At 43.2% G+C, this 19,533-nt stretch overlaps 1 protein-coding gene across 1 annotated transcript in view; it reads left to right on the top strand.

The window, feature by feature from the left end:
• The window catches only part of slc25a20 (solute carrier family 25 member 20), a 26,009-nt gene extending 15,524 nt beyond the window's left edge, over positions 1-10,485 (top strand). The window contains exons 6-9 of the mRNA XM_078543147.1: positions 1,534-1,606; positions 4,222-4,331; positions 4,938-5,062; positions 6,464-10,485. Of these exons, the coding sequence (XP_078399273.1) occupies positions 1,534-1,606; positions 4,222-4,331; positions 4,938-5,062; positions 6,464-6,526 (371 nt within the window). The 3' untranslated portion in view covers positions 6,527-10,485. The remainder of the gene's footprint in view (positions 1-1,533; positions 1,607-4,221; positions 4,332-4,937; positions 5,063-6,463) is intronic.
• Positions 10,486-19,533: the final 9,048 nt, after the last annotated feature.

The raw sequence follows: 19,533 nt of genomic DNA, 5'->3' as shown, positions 1-19,533 counted from the left end.
CCACACAAACACCCACCCACACACACCACCCTCCCTCCCCACACTCACCCACCCACTCACCTCCCCACCCCCCTCACTCTTTCTCTCCCTCCCCCCCTCACACTCCCCCACCTCTCTCTCTCTCCCACTCTCTCACTTCTCTCCTCCCACCCTCTCTCTCTTTCTCACACCTCCCTCTCTCTCTCTTTCTCTCCCTCCCTCTCTCTCTCTTCTTTCCTCCCTCCCTCCCTCTCTCTCTTTCTCTCCCTCCCTCCCCTCTCCCTTTCTCTCCCTCCCTCTCTCTCTTTCTCTCCCTCCCTCTCTCTCTTTCTCTCCCTCCCTCTCTCTCTTTCTCTCCCTCCCTCTCTCTCTTTCTCTCCCTCCCTCTCTCTCTTTCTCTCCCTCTCTCCCTCTCTTTCTCTCCCTCCCTCTCTCTCTTTCTCTCCCTCCCTCTCTCTCTTTCTCTCCCTCCCTCCCTCCCTCTCTCCCTCCCACTCTCCCTCCCTCTCTGTCTTTCTCCCTCTCTCTCTTTCTCTCCCTCGCACCCTCTCTCTCTCCCTCCCTCTCTCTCTCTTTCTCTCCCTCCCTCTCTCTCTTTCCCTCCCTCCCTCCCTCCCTCCCTCCCTCCCTCCCTCTCTTTCTCTCCCTCCTACCCTCTCTCACTCCCTCCCACCCTCTCTCTCTTTCCCTCTCTCTCTTTCTCTCCCTCCCTCCCTCTCTCTCTTTCTCTCCCTCCCTCCCTCTCTCTCTTTCTCTCCCTCCCTCCCTCTCTCTCTTCTCTCCCTCCCACCCTCTCTCTCTTTCTCTCCCTCCCTCCCTCTCTCTCTTTCTCTCCCTCCCTCCCTCTCTCTTTCTCTCCCTCCCACCCTCTCTCTCTTTCTCTCCCTCCCCCTCTCTCTTTCCCTCCCTCCCTCCCTCTCTCTCTTTCTCTCCCTCCCTCTCTCTCTCTCTTTCTCTCCCTCCTTCCCTCTCTCTCTTTCTCTCTCTCTTTCTCTCCCTCCCTCTCTCTTTCCTTCCCTCCCTCCCTCCCTCCCTCCCTCCCTCCCTCCCTCCCTCCCTCCCTCCCTCTCTCTCTTTCTCTCCCTCCCTCCTTCCCTCTCTTTCCCTCCCTCCCTCTCCCTCTCTCTTTCTCTCCCTCCCACCCTCTCTCTCTTTCTCTCCCTCTCTCTCTTTCTCTCCCTCCCTCTCTCTCTTTCTCTCCCTCCCTCTCTCTCTCTCTCTCTTTCTCCCTCCCTCCCTCCCTCTCTCTTTCTCTTCCTTCCTCATCAACATGGCTAAGGTCAGTTCTGTTCTGAACCTGCCTATTCTAATCTTGATTTCAGCACAGTCCAGATGTGGTAAAGAAGTGTTTGGAGTTTGCATGGAACAAGGGAAGAAAGTTGAAAGGAATTATATATGAGTATTAGTCAAGGTAATTGGGCAGAGGGCTAAGTTTCAGTATACAAATGTGAGAGGGATCGTTAAAACGTTAAGGATGGTGAGCCCTTGTCCTTCTATTTTAGCCTTTTAAATGTTTTACTTTTAATCTTAAACCATCCTTTTTTGTTTTGTTAGATGTCCCTGCAAGTGGAATGTACTTCATGACTTATGAGTGGCTGAAACATATACTTACTCCTGAGGGACAGAGGTCAGTAGCTCCATTATAAATGTCCATGGAGGACAAGTTTAATTGTCTCTCAATCCTACCTCTAGGAAATCAACTTGGGAGGTACTCACTGTGCTTCATTCTTTGTTTGGAAGCAGCTGTAAAACATTCAGTATGCTTAATGTTCCTCAGGAGCAGACAGAAGTGGCACAATGATGAGTGCAGCATCACGCTGCACCATAGACTGACAACACTTCCGTGCATGTGCAGACTTCCTTCATATGATGAGTTATTGGTCTCTGCTGGTATGTTGTAGTGGGCTCAAGAAGTAACTCAAGAAATAACGGATATTTTGTTCTCTTACTCGTTCTTTTCCGACATTAAATTCACTTCAGAATGTACCCCATTGGCTGTATGGTACTTTGGACGTCTTGAGGCCTTGAAAATTAAGAAATAGGAGCAGGAGTAGGCCCTTTGAGCCATTTGATAAGGCCGTGGCTGTTCTACCTCAACTCTACCTTCCTGCATGATCCCCTTATTCCTTAGTATCCAAAACTCTACCAACCTGTATCTTGAATGTATTCAATGACTGAGCATCAGCAACCCTCTGGGGTAGAGACTTCTGAAGATCCACAGTAAAGAAGTTTCTCCTCCTCTCAGCTCTAAATGGCAACCCTTTTTTTTTTGTGAGCCTGTGACTGCTAGTTCTAGATTCCCCAGACAGGAGAAACATTCTGCCCTTTAAGAATTTTGTGTTTCAATGTGAGCACCTTTTCATTTTTCTCAATTCCAGAAAATATAGTCCTTTTATACACAGTCTCTCCTCATAGGACCATTCCTTCATCCCAGGAATCATTGTAGTGAACATGATGTTGTGCATTCTCCACAGCAAGTAAATCTTTCCTAATGTAAAGGGACCAAAACTGCACACAGTACTCCAGGTGCATTCTCACCAAGTCCTTATACAATTACAGTTGGACTTTGTACTCCAATCTCTTTATAATAAAGGCTAATGTATCATTTGCTTTTCTAATTGCTTGCTGTCTTGCATTTTAACTTTGTGATTCATGCACAAGGACACTTGGTCCCTCTGAACACCAACATTTCCCAGACTCTCACAATTTAAAAATACTCTACTTTTCTATTTTTTCCTTCCAAAGTGAATAACTTCACATTTCCCCACCTTATATTCCATCTGCCACCTTATTGCTCACTCACTTAGCCTATCTATATCCCTTTGCAACCTTTGTGTCTTCCTCACAGCTTACTTTCCCATTTAATTTTGTATCATCAGCAGACTTGGGTATGTTACGCTTAATTCCTACATCTAAGCTATTGATATAGATTGTAAATAGCTGTGATGATTCCTGCTAATTTCTTGGCCATTCTGTGTTGACTGTCATTGAGTTTTAACTGCATTCCAAGAAAGGGAGTGAAAGGCGAGCCACCCTATACTGCTGTTAGACATTTAGCAACAACTGGTTATGGATTAGAATAAGCAGAGGGCTGTGACCTGGTGGCCAATCGTCTATGTATTGCTAGGAAGGAAAGAAAGAAAGACTTGCATTTATATAGCACTTTTCATGACCACTGGGCATCTCAAAGCACAATTTGTACCAGTGAAGTACCTTTGAAGTGCAGTCACTGTTGTAATTCAGGAAACGTGGCAGCCAATTTACTCACAGCAAGGCCCCACAAACAGAAACATGGCAAAGACCAGAATTTATTTGACATTGATTTGAGGGATAGATATTGGCCAGGATATTTCTTCTTCAAAATTGTGCCATGGGATCTTTTGCATCCACTTGCGAGGGCAGCTGGGACCTCTGTTTAACATCTCATCTAAAAGATGGCAACTCTAACATTGCTACACTCCCTCAATTCTGCACTCGGTCAGCCTAGATTTTTGTGCTCAAGTCCTGTAGCTGGTCTTGAACCTAGGACCTTGTGACTTAAAAGGCAAGAGTGATACCCACTGAGCCATGGACAGAAAACAGTAGGAATAAAATGGGTCATTTTCAGGTTGGCTGGCTGTGACTAGTGGGGTATTGCAGAGTGCTGATCCTTGTTCTGCTGTTATCACATTCTGCTACCTCACTTTTACGCCACGATCAGCACCTTGTTTAGTCTTACAGATTGGGCCTTAATCCTCTGGAGTTTAGAAGAATGAGAGGTGATCTCATTCCAACGTACAAAATTCTTTCAGGGTTTGACTGAGTAGATGCAGGAAGGATGTTTCCCTTGGCTGGGGGTGGGGTGGTCTAGAAGCAGGGGATGCAGTCTCAGGATAAGGGGCAGGCCATTTTGCACCAAAATGAGGAGGAATTTCTGAGGATGGTGAGTCTTCTCTGTCCAGAGGGCTGTTGAGGCTCAGCCCTTAAGTTCAAGACTGAGATCGATAGATTTCTAGATATTAAAAACATCAAGGGATATGAAAATAGTGCGGGAAAATGGTGTTGAAGTCGATGATCAACCATGATCTCATTGAATGGTGGAGTGCACTCGATGGCCTGAATGGCTGACGCCTCTTATTTCTTATGTTTTTATGACACCAAATGGAGGAAATGGAAATAGAGCTGAGGCAGTAGCATGTTTCAGGAATTTAATTCCATAAATCGCTTTTTTATTTCCACCCCCAACCCCCGCCTTTGCTGCAGTGTGACTGATCTGAGTGTTCCCCGAATCCTGTGTGCTGGTGGAATGGCCGGAATCTTCAACTGGGCAGTTGCAATTCCTCCAGATGTGCTGAAGTCCAGATTCCAGACAGGTCAGTTTATTTTTCTGGTTGTTTTAAGCCTCTCCAATAACCTGGCTTAAGATTGAGTCTCGCCTGGTGGGTCAAGGCCCGGCCTGCAGGAGCAGTAAGCATCTCGCCCAGGGTTCTGGGTTCAACTGCTGTTCTGTCTGGTCACAGGCTAAGGTGGTAATATTTGCTATGAATGTCTTTTAGACTAGGGATGGCAAGAGTAATCGGTCATGGCTCCTGCTCATAATCATGCACTGATCTCTGCTGAAAGCTATGTGTGTGCGTGTGAACTTTAGAACAGGATTGTGCTTGGCAATGCATGGTCACATCATTTGTTGCCAATCCTCGCCTCGACTCACGCATGAGAAATGGCCCTGGAGGAAGCTCTTGTTGGGATCTGTGAAATTGTACGTGACTTTCAGGTTGGAGGAAATAAAAAGGCCATTTGGTGTTATTTTGTGCTAAGCAGGATGTACTCGAAGAATGCTCAGATAATGTGAGATGAAGTAAGATGGTTGAAAACTTGTGTGGAGCAAGAACACAGACATAAACTAGTTGGACCGAATGCATTTACAGTACAGAGGCCAATGTAATTCTAACGAATAACCAATTTAATTATGTCCCTAGCTCCAGAAGGAAAGTATCCCAATGGATTCAGAGATGTTCTTCGAGAGCTGATCAGGGAAGAAGGTATTGGCTCGCTGTACAAAGGCTTCAATGCTGTCATGATTCGAGCTTTCCCCGCCAATGCGGTAAGGGCTAGTAGTGATTATCATTTTGATTGAGCTACATCGTTACCTCTGATTCAACTATGAAGGGAGATGTGTAGACTGACACAGTGGGGAATATATATCCTGCTTAACTGTTTTTACAACAATGTATTTAATTACCGAACTATGTTCTCATTGTTGCAAAATTAGAAATCATTTTAGAAATATTTAATTGGCTGCAGTCAGTAGATGCCCTATAACAAGGTTATCCAAGGCGATTTGTTTTGGGTTGACCTCCACAACCCTGGGTTAGAGTTTGGAAATTCAACCAGTCTTCCTGCTGTCCATAATTATCTGGTAAATCATGATGGAGGTATGCAGACCTGCTTGTCAGTTGAAGATCAGACTGGGCTTGTGTTATTCTTCCACCCCCCCCAAAGACAAAAATGCTGATGGTCACCGTCAAAGCTCGTGCCTGAAATATGACCATTTGGGTCAAGTACTGAAACACTCTCCCAGGAAGTCAATGCTTTCAAGGACGGGGAAGGTTGATGTTTATTTTTTTAAAATTAATTGGGCTCTATTCATGGCACCACAGAGTGCTTGGACTAGATTGTGCCTCTGTTTTGCAAGGCAGTCAGTTCTCATACTGGTGTGTGCTATAGGGGGTTGGTGAGGGTGGCCACTTCCCACATGGAGGGATGCAGGATCAGAATGGCAATAGCACTAACCGCCAGGAAAAAGCAGTACTGACTCAGACCTGAAAGCAGATGTGTTGATGCCTTTTGCCTACTTAAACCACTGACTACTGTTCAGAAGTAATTTTGAGAAATTACCTCCCTTGATGATGGGGGAATCGGGAACGATGGATCTTAAAATTAGAGCTAAGGCACTCAGACGGGAAATTTGAAAGCATGTTTTCCACATATGGCCCAAAATCTGGAATGGCCCCCTCAAAAATGATTGTGGATGCTGGGGGGTCAGTTGGAGTTTTCAGAACCAGGATCGCTGGATTCCTGTTAGTTAAGAGTATCAACCGTTATGGAGCTAAGGCAGATAAAGAGTTGAAGTACACATCAGACAAGATCTAACTGAATGGCAGAGCAGGTTTGAGGGGTTAAATGCCTCCTCCTGTTCCTATGTTCCTATCCCTGAAGACCTCTCCCCTAAATTGTGAAAGGCAGAGTTATCTACTCAAGAGAGCAATACTCTTGGTGCAACAATTATTCTCGTCGGTGTGAAGCAACAGAAATAATGTTCACGTAAGCCAACAAATAGAGAAACCCAACAATAGACCACAAGAAACGTGATGGATTCTTGGATACAATTCTAAAGGGATTTTTGAGTTTTGCTAAATCATTAGGGCCATGATGAAAGTTGACCACATTCCTGGGAAAAAAAATTGGTAACTCTTTGTTGTTGTTTTTCTTAATTCTTTTTCAGGCCTGTTTCCTTGGCTTTGAGGTTGCCATGAAGTTTCTGGACTGGATTCTACCTGACATGTGAAAGGGGGACCATTAATGGATCAATGTTGAAAATCTGAAATAGTTTACCAGAAAGCCATTACTACTTTTCAACATGCTAAATCAGGAATGGGATTTCATTTTCTAATAGTTGCTGCATGAAAATTTTATCATAGTAATTTTATGAAGAACTATATTTACCGTTGCCTTAACAATGTTCAAAAGCTGACTCTAGGTTCTATGTAAAACCCTGACATTCAGCTAGTTGAGAGCCATAATTTGTATAGAATGCAGTATGCATGGGAAGAAGACAATTATGGATCCAACTGCATTAAGCTGGTGAAAAAGTTTTTTGGTGATTATAGCCTCGTTACCTCAGGCCTTACTTGCACTGATGTCTACTGTCATTATTAAACCTTTCCCACTGCAACACAGACATGCAAACAGCAAAACAAAATGCTAAACTTGCACAGTATCTGAAGGGAAAGGTAGGTTAATATCCTGATTGTGTCCCTTCAACTGTTAAACCTTATCTTAGATATCACTTTTTTAAAGATGAAACAAATGAATTCAAATGGGTTTGACTCGAATTTCCTTTGGCACAATTAGATTTGCTTTTTTATTTAGGATGCAGATTTTTGATAGCAAGGAAAAGTTAAGAGATTTACACTGAGGAATGCTACGCAACACCATATGGACTGCAGCGGTTCAAGAAGGTGGTTTGCCACCACCTTTTCAAGGGCACTTAGGGATGGGCAAAAAATGCTGACCTAACGAGCAACACCTGTGAAATTTTTTTTAATTTGCATTTTTGGGTCTGAGGGATGTGCTTTATCCTTTGCAGATGAGAAAATGAGAACATTACTGTATGCACCACAATTTTGTGGGTTTCAGTATTTTTTTGTTCTGTATCTATCCCAGATGGCTGTCTATTCTTTCAGTACCCGTCCCAGACTACCCTCTGCTTTTCAGTATCTAATGCAGTTTAACCTGGCCTAGAGTTAATCTGAACCTGCCAATCGGAACCTTATTGGGACTCGCATTTATACATTTTAGTTTCAGAATCCAGCTGCCTGTAATGTTAGGAGTAGTCTTGCTGTTTCCCCAGTGTGAATTCAGGCTGACCATCACACCATTGGTCAAGGGTCATTCTAGTATTGAATAATTGAAATATTTATAATTTTCTGTTGATTTTTAACCACTTTGTTTAATATTTTGAACACCATTGTCTCGGTGACTAAACATACTTGTGCACGGCATTAAGGTACAGCAGAAGATTAGAGCTTTGACAGTGAAGAGAATTCCCTGGGATTTATATTTAGATTGGGAATGATTGGGGATAACATCAAGCTGTTGGTGAGATCTGAAATCAGCTGTCCAATTGGGCAGTTGAGAATGGAAGCCAACTGCTTTTTCTCGGGTAGAAGGGAAAATCGGAACCTGTCCCTCGTTCACATTGTGCTTGAATGCCTGCGGCTAGGCACCTCAGTTACTCCACCTATCATCTTTGGTCAGGGGATGTGGCAGGCACCGAGCAAGGCTGAGAATGGCAAAAAGCCGGGATGACAAGATTGACAGATGGCAGAAACCATGTGGTGAAAACTCAGAATTTGGCTTCTGTTGGCACTGGTGGGCGTTTAGATTTTACAAAGCATCCCAAAGGGCTGCTGTTGCAAGTTTTACCTTAACCTTGCGAAGACAGACTGATACTGCGGCTCGAATAAATGGGCGTTGGCAGTTTACTGGGGGGGTGCCTGCTTTAAAGTGGCCAATCTGCTTACTGAGCCCTTTACACCTTTTCACCAAGAACTGAAGGAGAGCTGAGCTTGATGCTGGGCTCATCCAAAGTCCACGTGTGTGCACACTGTCCAGCAGGGCCTACTGGGTAGTGACTTAGATCAGGAACCCTGGCTTATCTCAAGCTTGAGGAGCAATTTGTTCCAATTCCATCACTGCTGTGGCTGGGTTTTGATGAAATCGGTGCTGACCAGAGATCAAATGTGAAAATTTCCTAATGATGGACCAGTGCTCCACCAGGCAGAGCATTTAGCAGCTAGACCATCAACTGATGTCTCTTTGTTTAAATTCTAATATCCATTTATTTGCAAAGCAGGTGTTAGGGGGACTCCAAGAGACAAGACAATAATGGATAGAGGCAGAACTGGATGTGAGGGGGATGTGTTTGAAGACTCTATTTTCTGACCTTATTTCTACAATGTGGTGTCTTTCTCATGAAGCTTTATTGCAAGGTGTCCAGTGCCTGGAGATCTGTTGACTCCTGAATTTTTTTTAACTTTTTAACTTAAAAAAAATGCTGCATTCCTTTGGGAAGTGCAGGCCTTGAAGCACTTGGGTATATGCTCTGAGATTTAATTCTCTTTTTATTCAAATGCATTAATGAAACCATTTGAAACTGTGACACATGGAGGCAATTTTTATGGATTGATTGTAGCTTTTTAATCTGTGCCTTCTGTTTTTAGTACTGGCCATAATTTACAATCATCTATGGCCTGTGCTTTTACACAGGGGAATTAGAGTTTCATGATTGGAACTGATAGACCAAATGATAACAAGTTTTCTTATTATTTAGATTTGTTCTCAATAGGTAGCAGTAAAAGATCAGGTTCTCCCATTTGATCCATCTGTTTTCATGGAAACCAAATGTTAAATCTCTTTTCCACGAGAAAGCAGTGACCTTGGAAAGAAACAATTCTATAAAGTAACTGTGAATGTTTGCATTGTATATTTAAGTGAAAAATGTGGCTATCAATGCAATTAACCTGGCATTAGGGAGTCTTTATGCCTGCAAACATTGCATAGTATAGTTTTTGACGATGCAGTATGACTTAAATGCCTCCTGCTAGATCGGGATAACAATACCTCAGAATTGCTCTCCACTCTCTTGTGCAGAATTGCAGCTGTTTAGAACTACCTGATGAATGTGACATTGTTTACTCCCTTCTTTGGAGAGGAGGGAATTTTCTGGCTGCCTCCTCTCCGCCTTGCTCTACAGTTATGCACTTACACTCCTGCAGGTATATAGCTGTAGAGCTGGCCACTGCCAGATGCCTGAAAGTGGTTTCCCATCGAGCAGCTGAATCGCAAAGCTGTGCCTGGCCATCAGGTGGTGAAATGTATGAACACATGGAATCATCCAGGTGTGAAATGATATATACGGCTGTTTTTCAGTGGGGTAGACTCTGTCCTTTTACCTCTGATGCCTAAGTTAAAAATTTGAAGCTAATGGTTGAACAGATCTTAGGTGGACTGGGTTCAGAAGGGTGCTTACAATAAGAGCACAGAACTGCACCTATTTCAGTACTAGATTGCATCTCTGACTCGAGCCTTAGTACTGAGGGAGTACCAAACTATTGGAAGTGCCATCATTCAGATAAGACATTAAACCGAGGCCCATCTGCCTTCTCAGGTACATGTAAAAGATCCCAAAGGCACTTTTTGAAGAAGTATGGGAATTCTACCTGGTGTCCTGACCCATATTTATATCTCTCTTTCCACTACTAAAATTGATTTATCTGGTAAAGAACCTCATTGCAGTTTCGGAGTCGTTGCTGTGAATTCCTAAATTACAACAGTGATGACATTTCAAAATTATTTTGGGATGCCCTGAGGTTGTGAAAGGTGCCATGTAAATGCAATTTCTTTCAGCTGACCAAGTACCTGTAAATAAATATAGATTCTCTTGAGGGCCTGGTCAAATTTTATCAGTAATTTTTAATGTTTTATAATTGAAGCAATGTGACAATTATGCTATTATCTGCACAAATCTCCAGGGACACATCTATGTTTAATTTTTGGTGACTTGAATCCAATTTAAGTTAACGTGTTCAAAACCTCACCCTAGAATTATCTGTTTTAAAAGCTCGTGCAGATCTGCAAGATTCCTTTGTTGACAAACCAATCTCATCTGTAGTGAATTAATAAATCAATATTCTGCCTCTTTGTTTAATATACTTTGCACTCAAATAAAGCTGGTTTCAATGCCTCTTTTGATTAACCATTGCTTTGTTTTAAATTCTTAAAGGTAAATGACAGAAACTCTACCAATTTAGGTTTTATAATTTGCTTGTTAGGACATCGCAATCTCCCCACAGTGGATATATGCCACTTGATCTGTGCATCATAGATCTTGGGTAAAACTGGGCAAAAGCCCACAAATGCAGAGAGATGTGACTGAAGTTTAACCAGCTCAAACCATGCAACTTACCATCACAGAGCAGTGGAAGACTTCTCACCATGTATCCAGTTGTGACTGCTCTCTTGTCAGGGTTATCTGCTGATGTCTTGGGAAAATCAGTGGCCCCACTGACAGGAGTACCCATGCAGAACCCATTACCAAGTGAAGCTAGAAGTAATCAAGAATATTCTGAAGAACCAGATCCATCTCACTGTATTCCCATCACCACAATTGTGTAGCTATCTTAGAATGAAGGGAGGAGGCAGCAATGAGAGACCAAGGGGGAGGGGGCGGGGTGAAATTCCAGCCAATTTCAGGTAGACATAAATGGTGGGGGGGGGGACACATAAACATTTAGAAAGAAATAGCCTTATCTTTACAAGTTGGCTATTTCAAACAAATGTCTCTGACAGCAGTTCCCAGTATTTCATAGTGGCATGGGACCCATGAGCATGAACTCCTAACACCAACACATACATGCAATGCAGAAGAACTAAGATTCCACGCCACCCACAAAAGAGGCTGTTACAAATGCTAATTGTTGCCAGCACATGGTGACACTTCAACATAACTGCAAATTCATTCATCACCCCATTGTGCTCACTGTCCCGGTCTGGCAATGCCTCTATCATCCTTGTATTCAAATCCCTCCAAGACCTTTCCCCTCCCTATCTCTAATTTCCTCCAGCCCTACACCCCTTCATGAAATCTGCACTCCTCAAGTTTAATCACTCCGCCAGTGGCATCATATCTGCCTGGGTCCTGAGCTCTGGAATTCCCATCCAAAATCTCGCATCTGAGACTGACCAAGCTTTTGGTCACCTGTCATAATTTCTCCTTATGCGATTCAGAGTCAAATTATGTTTGATAATGCTTCTACTAATAGCACGCTTTGGCATGTTTTACTACTTTTAAGGTGCTACATATATGCAAATTGGTGGGAGGTATTGGTGATGCATTGTTGGAGTATCCAGGCGCTATGCTGTACTCTTGCTGACGTAGGACTCTTTGATACTGCTACTGCCTGCAAAGTGAATTCCATTTCTCAGCCACAAGACTGATGAATGCAAAATAAAACTAGTTTGTTTTTAAAAAGGAACTAAAAGTTTTTTTCCTTGCAAATGTTTTAGGCTCTCTAACATTTTATTTACAAAAGATACTTTATTTCATGAAGCTTGAGTTCCTGCGACATGAAAAAAAATCCAACACTCTATGTTCAAAACTTTATTCTTATTGCTTCTTTAAAAATGGACTTACTGCTGAACCAAAAAGGATGGCTGCTACAAGTCACATGACTTGTTCTGGGAGCTACCACCAGGAGTTACAAGCACAAAATAATTCTTCACTCAGCCGGTGGAATCTCACACCTCATCGTATAGACCCCTTGGAATCAGCGAAAGCAGAGGAAGTGCAGATGAATCTGCTCCCCAACCAGAACTATCACAAAAGAGAGAAATTGAAACTGTTAATAATCACCTTGTCTCTTTCCTAAAGAGGAACAATGGAATTCTGACCATTTCAACACACCACCCTGCTCTCATGCCCACATATCCATCCTTGGCCTGCTGCAATGTTCCAGTGAAGCTCAATGCAAACTGGAGGAACAGCACCTCATCTTCCGACTAGGCACTTTACAGCCTTCCGGACTTAACATTGAGTTCAACAACTTCAGATCATGAACTCTCTCCTCCACCCCCACCCCCTATCCGATCCCCCCCTTTTCAATAATTTATCATTTTTAAAATATATTTTTCTTACTTTTAAATTTATTTCCATCCATTGTTTTATCTCCACCTTTTAGCCTATTTCGATCCCTTCCCCCCCACCCCACCCCCACTAGGGCTATCCGTCACTTGCTCGTCCTGCTTTCTCCCCTTAATGACACCATTAACACATCCTTTATCCAGTATCACCACCGTCAACACCCCTTTGTCCTTTTGTCTATGACATCTTTGGCAATCTCTTTGCCTCCACCTACTGGCCCTCTATCCAGCTCCACCTGTCCCACCCCCCTCAACCAGTTTATATTTCACCTCATTTCTACATTTCCTTAGTTCCAATGAAGAGTCATACGGACTTGAAACGTTAACTGTGTTCCTCTCCGCAGATGCTGTCAGACCTGCTGAGTTTTTACAGCTATTTTTGTTTTTGTTGCTGTTTAACATCAACTGGTGAACCACCAAGAAGCAGACCTCCAGGCAGAACAACAGCCTGCTCCTCAAGCCTGTCTCTGCTGGAAGATTTCCTATCATTGCCTGCAGAACTGACCTAGTCTCTGTGTGCCTATTTCATCTTGCAATATCAGCATCAACTGTAATGTGAACTCTACAACGCTGGTCTTCAGCAGCTGAACTCAAACTCCTACATGAAAGAATTCCTAATGGACTCTGACTCTGAAAATCATGTGAACTAATATTCATTTCTGTGGTTCTTGTATTGTTACCATCCATATTTGTAAAATTTCCTTTTCTATCCCCCCTTTTCTGTGTGTGTGTGTGTAGTGGAGTGGGAAGTTGTGAACACTCCTCCCCAGGGTTTTGAATGTGAAATAAACTAACCTTCTGAGTTAATCATAATGCGAGTTTGTTGCGGGTTATCAGTAAATTGGATCACAAACCAAGGGTTTGTGAAAACACGCCACCACATACTTTAAAAATAATTCAAAACACCTTCTGCTCACAGACAGGTGGTGAGAGGGAATAAGAACAGTTTGCTTGTCCCCCTCCTGTCTGTAACACTCCCTTTGACTGGCTCTCTTCACTGGAGAGAAGTGGGCTGCACACCAGGGAGGATCGCTAACTCTGGCTGGACATATTGCTAGACCATCACATGACCATCTGCATCCAGCCCTCCCACCCCAAACTCCTGCCATTGGCCATCCAACATGTCCATTCTCACGCCACCCAACCTTCCCAGGCCAATTGTAAAGAAAAAAGACTTTTCATTAGTTAATTGGATGATTCTTGACTGTCAGTCAAAGAGCCATTCCCACATTTATTATAGGTAAACAAAAATGCTCAGAATTATTTGTAAAAAACAGTTTTTTAATGCCCCTATGATTTTTATGCTAAATTTTTGCTCGCAGTGGCATCCTGGAGATTGGCCTATGATTTCTGGAGATTCCTGGGGGAGATGTTTAGAATTCTCTTCCCAATTCAACTTCTCTTTAACCTTCCAAGGTCTCAACACTCCTCCAATTCTGGTCTCATGAGCATCCCCGATTTTAATTGGTTCACCGCCGGCGGTATTCCATTCAGCTGCGATGGCTATAAGCTGTGAGGTTCCCTCTTAAGCCACTCCGCTTCTCTACCACACTTTCCTCCTTTGAGGTTCCTTAAAAGCTGCCTCTTTGACCAGTTTTTGGTCATCTGACCTAAAATCCCCTTATGTGGCTCGGTTTCATATTTTGTTTGATATTGCTCCTGCAAGCATCTTGGGATGCTCTATTACACTAAGAGTGCTAGGTAAATGCAAGCTGTTGTTGATGACCATTGCTGGGAATGGACAGCTGGGAATGTTTGCACCTTGAACATGCCTGTGTACCCACTGAGAGTTTTGTAACATTAGCCCATCAGAGCGGCTTTTGGTAGCAGAGATCGAGAGACTTGGGAGCTGTACAATTTACTTACAATGGCACATTCAGCTGTGCAGTCAGACATCGCAACACTCGGGCTCCCAAAAAAAGTCACAGGGAAAGGCTCATTAAATTCTGACACTTGTCACAGACACGAGGCACAATGATTCGAATGAAGCTGCTGGCCTGTGACTGTGATATGAATGGCTTCATTCAGAATTTGGATCAACTCCAGGTTCTCTTGACTCAGGAATTTTAATCTTTGAGTGCAATGGTTCCACTAGGTGCCAGTAAAGACCTATAAAAAGCACTCAAGCAGGTGATTTCCAAGTCTCTGAAACACAGAAATGCAAATAAGATTCAGGTTAACAAATAGGGAGCAATATATTTTCATATTCGTTCATATCGGCCCTTGCAAATTTTACATTTACTTGCTAATAAGATAACAAAGTTGAGCTGCTGTGGAGTTGCTTAGCGACAAAATTCTGAAAAAAAAGTCTCTCTGTTCCTGTAATAATCTCCCTATCTCTGTCTCTATTGTTCTATCTTCTAATCTGTCTCTTTTCTCTGTGCCTCACATGTTCCTTTTCTTTCTTCATGTTACCAAATTGATCTCTCTTTGTTTCTATGACCTTCTCCTTTCAGCTTATCTTGCACACTCGCTGCATGCCTCTTGCAAGATGTTCCTTAACTTGTTTACTCAATTCATGTCTTACCTTTCTGAAAGGCCACAGGGCCAAGCTGCAAGGTCTCAGGTTGGAGATGAGTTCTGGGTGTGCTGATATTCCAATACTGCGTTGTAACTTGTGCCGGAGATATCCCGTGTGAAAGTTCTCATTCCCAACATAGCTCTAAGCAGTACATTAATTTTCTATTAATTGTGTATAATTGTATGCAGATGGTGGGGGGGCATCAACTGGGGTTTTACTTGAGACCTTACAAAGAGTGTCTTATTGAAACTGTGGTGTGGCTGAGTTAAGAAGTATATGCTTGTAATGTTTAACTCTTGTAAATAAATGTAAGACTGAGTAAACATTGGCTCCAGTGCTATTCCCTGCCTATCTGAGTTATAACACAGTATTCTCCTTATCAGCAATACTGAGTATGATCTTAGATTGATTAACCTAAGGAAAGGGGGAAAAAAAATCTAACTTACCAGAAAAAGTAATATCGTTGCAAATTGATTCTTGGACTCTGTGGTGGCCAATGTTCATGTGTCTTTTCCCGCATAGTTGGATTTACTCCTGGACCATCGCCTGGCAGGATTAGAAAGGTGTAGGCTTGGGAACAGAATACCCCATAAGGCCTTGCCTTGAATTTCACTTATCATCAGAAGAAGGCTCGAAGTGGAGGACAAGCAATTCATTCACAGAGACAGAGGGAAATCCTGCCTGCTCCAACAGGAGCTGGATAAAAGATGGTGTCAACATACGTCCAGGAAAGCTGGCTCAAACAAATTATGCATGTTGGGATAATGTAAAAGACTAATATGATATGATCAATGAAGCCTTGCACAAAACCTTCCAAACCCATGACCACTACCACCTAGAAGGACAAGGGAAGTAGACACATGGGAACACCACCACCTGGGAGTTCCCCTCCGAGCCACTCACCATCCTGACTTGGAAATATATCACCGTTCCTTCACCGTCACTGGGTCAAAATCCTGGAATTCCCTCCCTAACACTGTGGGTGTACCTACACCGCATGGACTGCAGCTGTTCAAGAAGGCAGCTCACCACCACCTTTTTGAGGGCAATTAGGGATGGGAAATAAATGCTGGCCTAACCAGCAATGCCCACACCCCATAAATGAATATAAAAGGAAGCAACAGTTGAATTCTTAACTCATATTGAGCCCTGTGAATTGTGGAAAGAAAGGAGCAGATTGCAAATGTTCACCCTGGCATTGACAGGTGCAAATAGTACAGCAGAGCTTTCATCACAGCGTGGGTGCACCAGCCATTGACAATTATCTCACAGCACAGCAGAATAGCAAAGAACAGGGTATGGGAGGTGCATACTCATGGAAGGTACCATTCTCAGCAGAGAGAATACTGCAGGAGTGATATATTGGAGGGCCTTAGGCTCAACAGGGAGGTGTGCCACCTGAGCTACTAACATCAGCAGGAACAGTCAATCATCTGCCAGGATACTTTGTAGCAGAGAAGATTATCACTACCTTCAATTCTGCCAAAAAGGATCTTCCAGGCAACCATAGCGGGATTCAGTCTTTGGACAACTGATGCACAGAAAGACTGACAGACTGCAAAATCGGCTAAAAATGAATTAATTTTATTTAATTAATCTAAACACGTAATAGTGGAGTGCAAACCTTCACTATGTTTCCTTCATGTATTTATCTCATCTCATTCACCCATGTGCTTGTATATACGCTACATTATTAAGTCCTCCAGGTTCTGAAGGAGAAGCAGTAACGGCTGAATAATGAGTCAAGTGGCGACTTACATGTGACCTGGAATGTCCTGTACTTGTACATGGACTAATCAACTCTAATGTGTCTGTATCAGGGCCAGAAATGCCCTAAATTCAAATTGCTGAGGGCTCATGGCTTTCTGCAGACAAGCCTTTCTTCATTCTTGGGATGTGAGTGTCCCTGGCTAGGCCAGCATTTACTTTCCATCCCTAATTCCCCCTGAGAAGGTGGTGTTGAGCTGAATTCTTGAACTGCTACAGTCCATGTGCTGTAGATGGTGTAGATGCTATTAGGAAGAGTGTTCCAGCATTTTGACCTAGTGACGGTGAACATTGACAGTTCTAAGTCAAGATGGTGTGCATCTTGGAGGGGAACTGGAGAATTTGCATGCGCGGGTGTTCCCATGTGCCTGATGCCCTTTTTTTTCTAGTCGGTAGAGGTCACGGGTTTCAAAAGTGTTGACATAGAAGCCTTGGCAAATTGGTACAGTGCATCTAGATAGTACACACTGCTGCCATCATGCATCGGTGTTTCCGATGGAGGGAGTGAATGTTTAAAATAATGTATTGGGCGCTGGTCAAGCAGTCTGCTTTGTCTCAGGTTCTGTTGAGCTTCTTGAGTGTTGTTGGAGCGGCACTCATCTAGGCTTGTGCCTTGTAGATGGTGGACAGGATTTGGGGAATTAGTAGCTGAGTAACTCACCGCAGAATCCCCAGCCTCTGATCTGCTCTTGTAGACACTGTATTTATACAGCTGGTCCAGTTCAGTTTCTGGTCAATGTATGCCTTTCTGTGGAGCTATGTGATGGCCCAGAAATTTTCTTGAAATTATTGCTACTTGGCTGCTCCAAAGCTCCTCCATAGTGCTGCAGCTAAAGGTGGTGCTGTAGTGGTATTGACACTGGAATAGCAATTGGGAGACTCAGGGTAATGCTCTGGGGACCTGGGTTTGAATCCCACCACGGAAGATGGTGGAATTTGAATTCAATGAAAATCTAGAATTAAAATTGTTGATTGCTGTACAAATCCATCTGGTTCTCTAATGCCCTTTCGGGAAGGAAATCTGCTGTCCTTACCTGGTCTGGCCTACATGTGACTCCAAACCCACAGCAATGTGGTTGACTCTGAAATGCCTGGAGCCTACACCACATGGACTGCAGCGGCTTAAGAACGTGACACACCACCACCTTGTCAAGGGCAGTTAGGGATGGGCAATAAAATGTTGGCCCAGCCAGTGATGCCCACATTCCATGAATCATTCCAAAATTTTAGGACATCCCAAAGCACTTTTCAGTCAATGTAGTTCTTTTGAAGTGTAGTCACTGTTGTAATGTAGTAAATGAGGCAGCCAATTTGCACAGAGGAAGCTCTCACAAGGAGTAATGTGATAATGACCAGATAATGTTTTTTTTTTCGGTGATGTTGATTGAAGATTAAATCTTGTCTGAGGCATTTGGAAAAACGTCCCTACTCTTCTTCAAAGTCATACTGTGGGATCTTTTACGTCCATCTGAGAGAGCAGGCAAGATTTCAGTTTAACATCTCATCCAAAAAGCAGGACATCCAACTTTGCAGCAATCCCTCGTTACCTGACAGGAGGGTCAACCTAGATATTTGTGTTCAAGTTTGACTGTGGAATACAGGCTTTTATGACTTTAACTCCTTCCCAAATGATTTTCTCTGAGCATTGTACAAAAGAGTTGAAGCTAGCCTTGGCATCGATTACTGTGATGCATGTGTTAGGGGAAAATTAAAATTGCTAAATAAGAACACTGTAAGAAGTTACTGAAGAGCACTTCAAATCTCCAAGCAGCCATGGATGTTAGACCTAGTGACAGCTGAGGGTAAGCAAATGGACATTGCACACAAAGGAGCTTTGAGTTTGTGTGATTTACACGGTTTCAAGAGATGAGCTAATGTCCAGTCACAGGCAGAACCATTCAAGTGGTGCAACGATGCAATGAAGCCTTAAGAGCTGGACCTGAGATAAAACATAACATAAAGTGAGTTTAGGTAAACTCCTCTCTCAGATAAGGACAGGACAGATGCTTTTAGCTTAGATATGGGAAAACATACAATGGACAGAAGGGTCTTTGATGAAACAACAGCAGTCTTGAGTTGTGAGAACCAAGGTCTTGCGTACGTGTTTTAATTTTGATTGGATAATATAATTATGTATACACCCTTTAGAATAATTGGTTAGCAAAATCACATGTTTATGTACTCAATAGGATAGTTTTAACATGGTACCTATGTGTAGGTTACCGATTGGATATATTCAAATGTACTCAAATGTATTGTGATAAGAAAGAGTACAAAAGTAATGAAATGTAATCAATCTGGGAGCTGGGACTTCATTCTTAGGAATGATTGCGGCTCCCTTGCAAGTGCTTGAATAAAACCGGTAAAGGAAGCCTGAGTCTCTCTGGTCGCTATGTGGTCAGGGATTGTAGTTTCTCCTCTTCAACTGGCCTATGTGGTAGTTGCAGGATTGGAGGGAATGCCCTCTTCACATGCATGATCTGTGTTACTGAGGCTAGGTTCTGCTGCCAACACAATGTCACATTGGTGCACAGGGCTGTCCACCCAATCCTTGCATTACTTTACATCTGGAGTCTGCTCAACAACCATGTAGTTCAACCTCTGCTATTGGAAAGCAGACCAGCTAAGTTCTATATTCCAAGGAAACTCATAGGGACATTTGTTTGAATATCACCCCTTTAAACACTGCCTCCTCAGAGACCTCCCTCTCTTCAAGTATCATACTCTGAAAGGTTGATGACCATGGACTTCTGTGTTGGTCCACGGTTATGCTTGGCAAGGCAGTGCTGCAGTTTACCATTGCC

The sequence above is a fragment of the Cetorhinus maximus genome, chromosome 6 (assembly GCF_964194155.1).
Source record: "Cetorhinus maximus chromosome 6, sCetMax3.hap1.1, whole genome shotgun sequence".
NCBI classification, from domain to species: domain Eukaryota; kingdom Metazoa; phylum Chordata; class Chondrichthyes; order Lamniformes; family Cetorhinidae; genus Cetorhinus; species Cetorhinus maximus.
The sequence above is the reverse complement of the archived record's forward strand: the minus strand, read 5'-3'. Positions and strand labels throughout refer to the sequence as shown.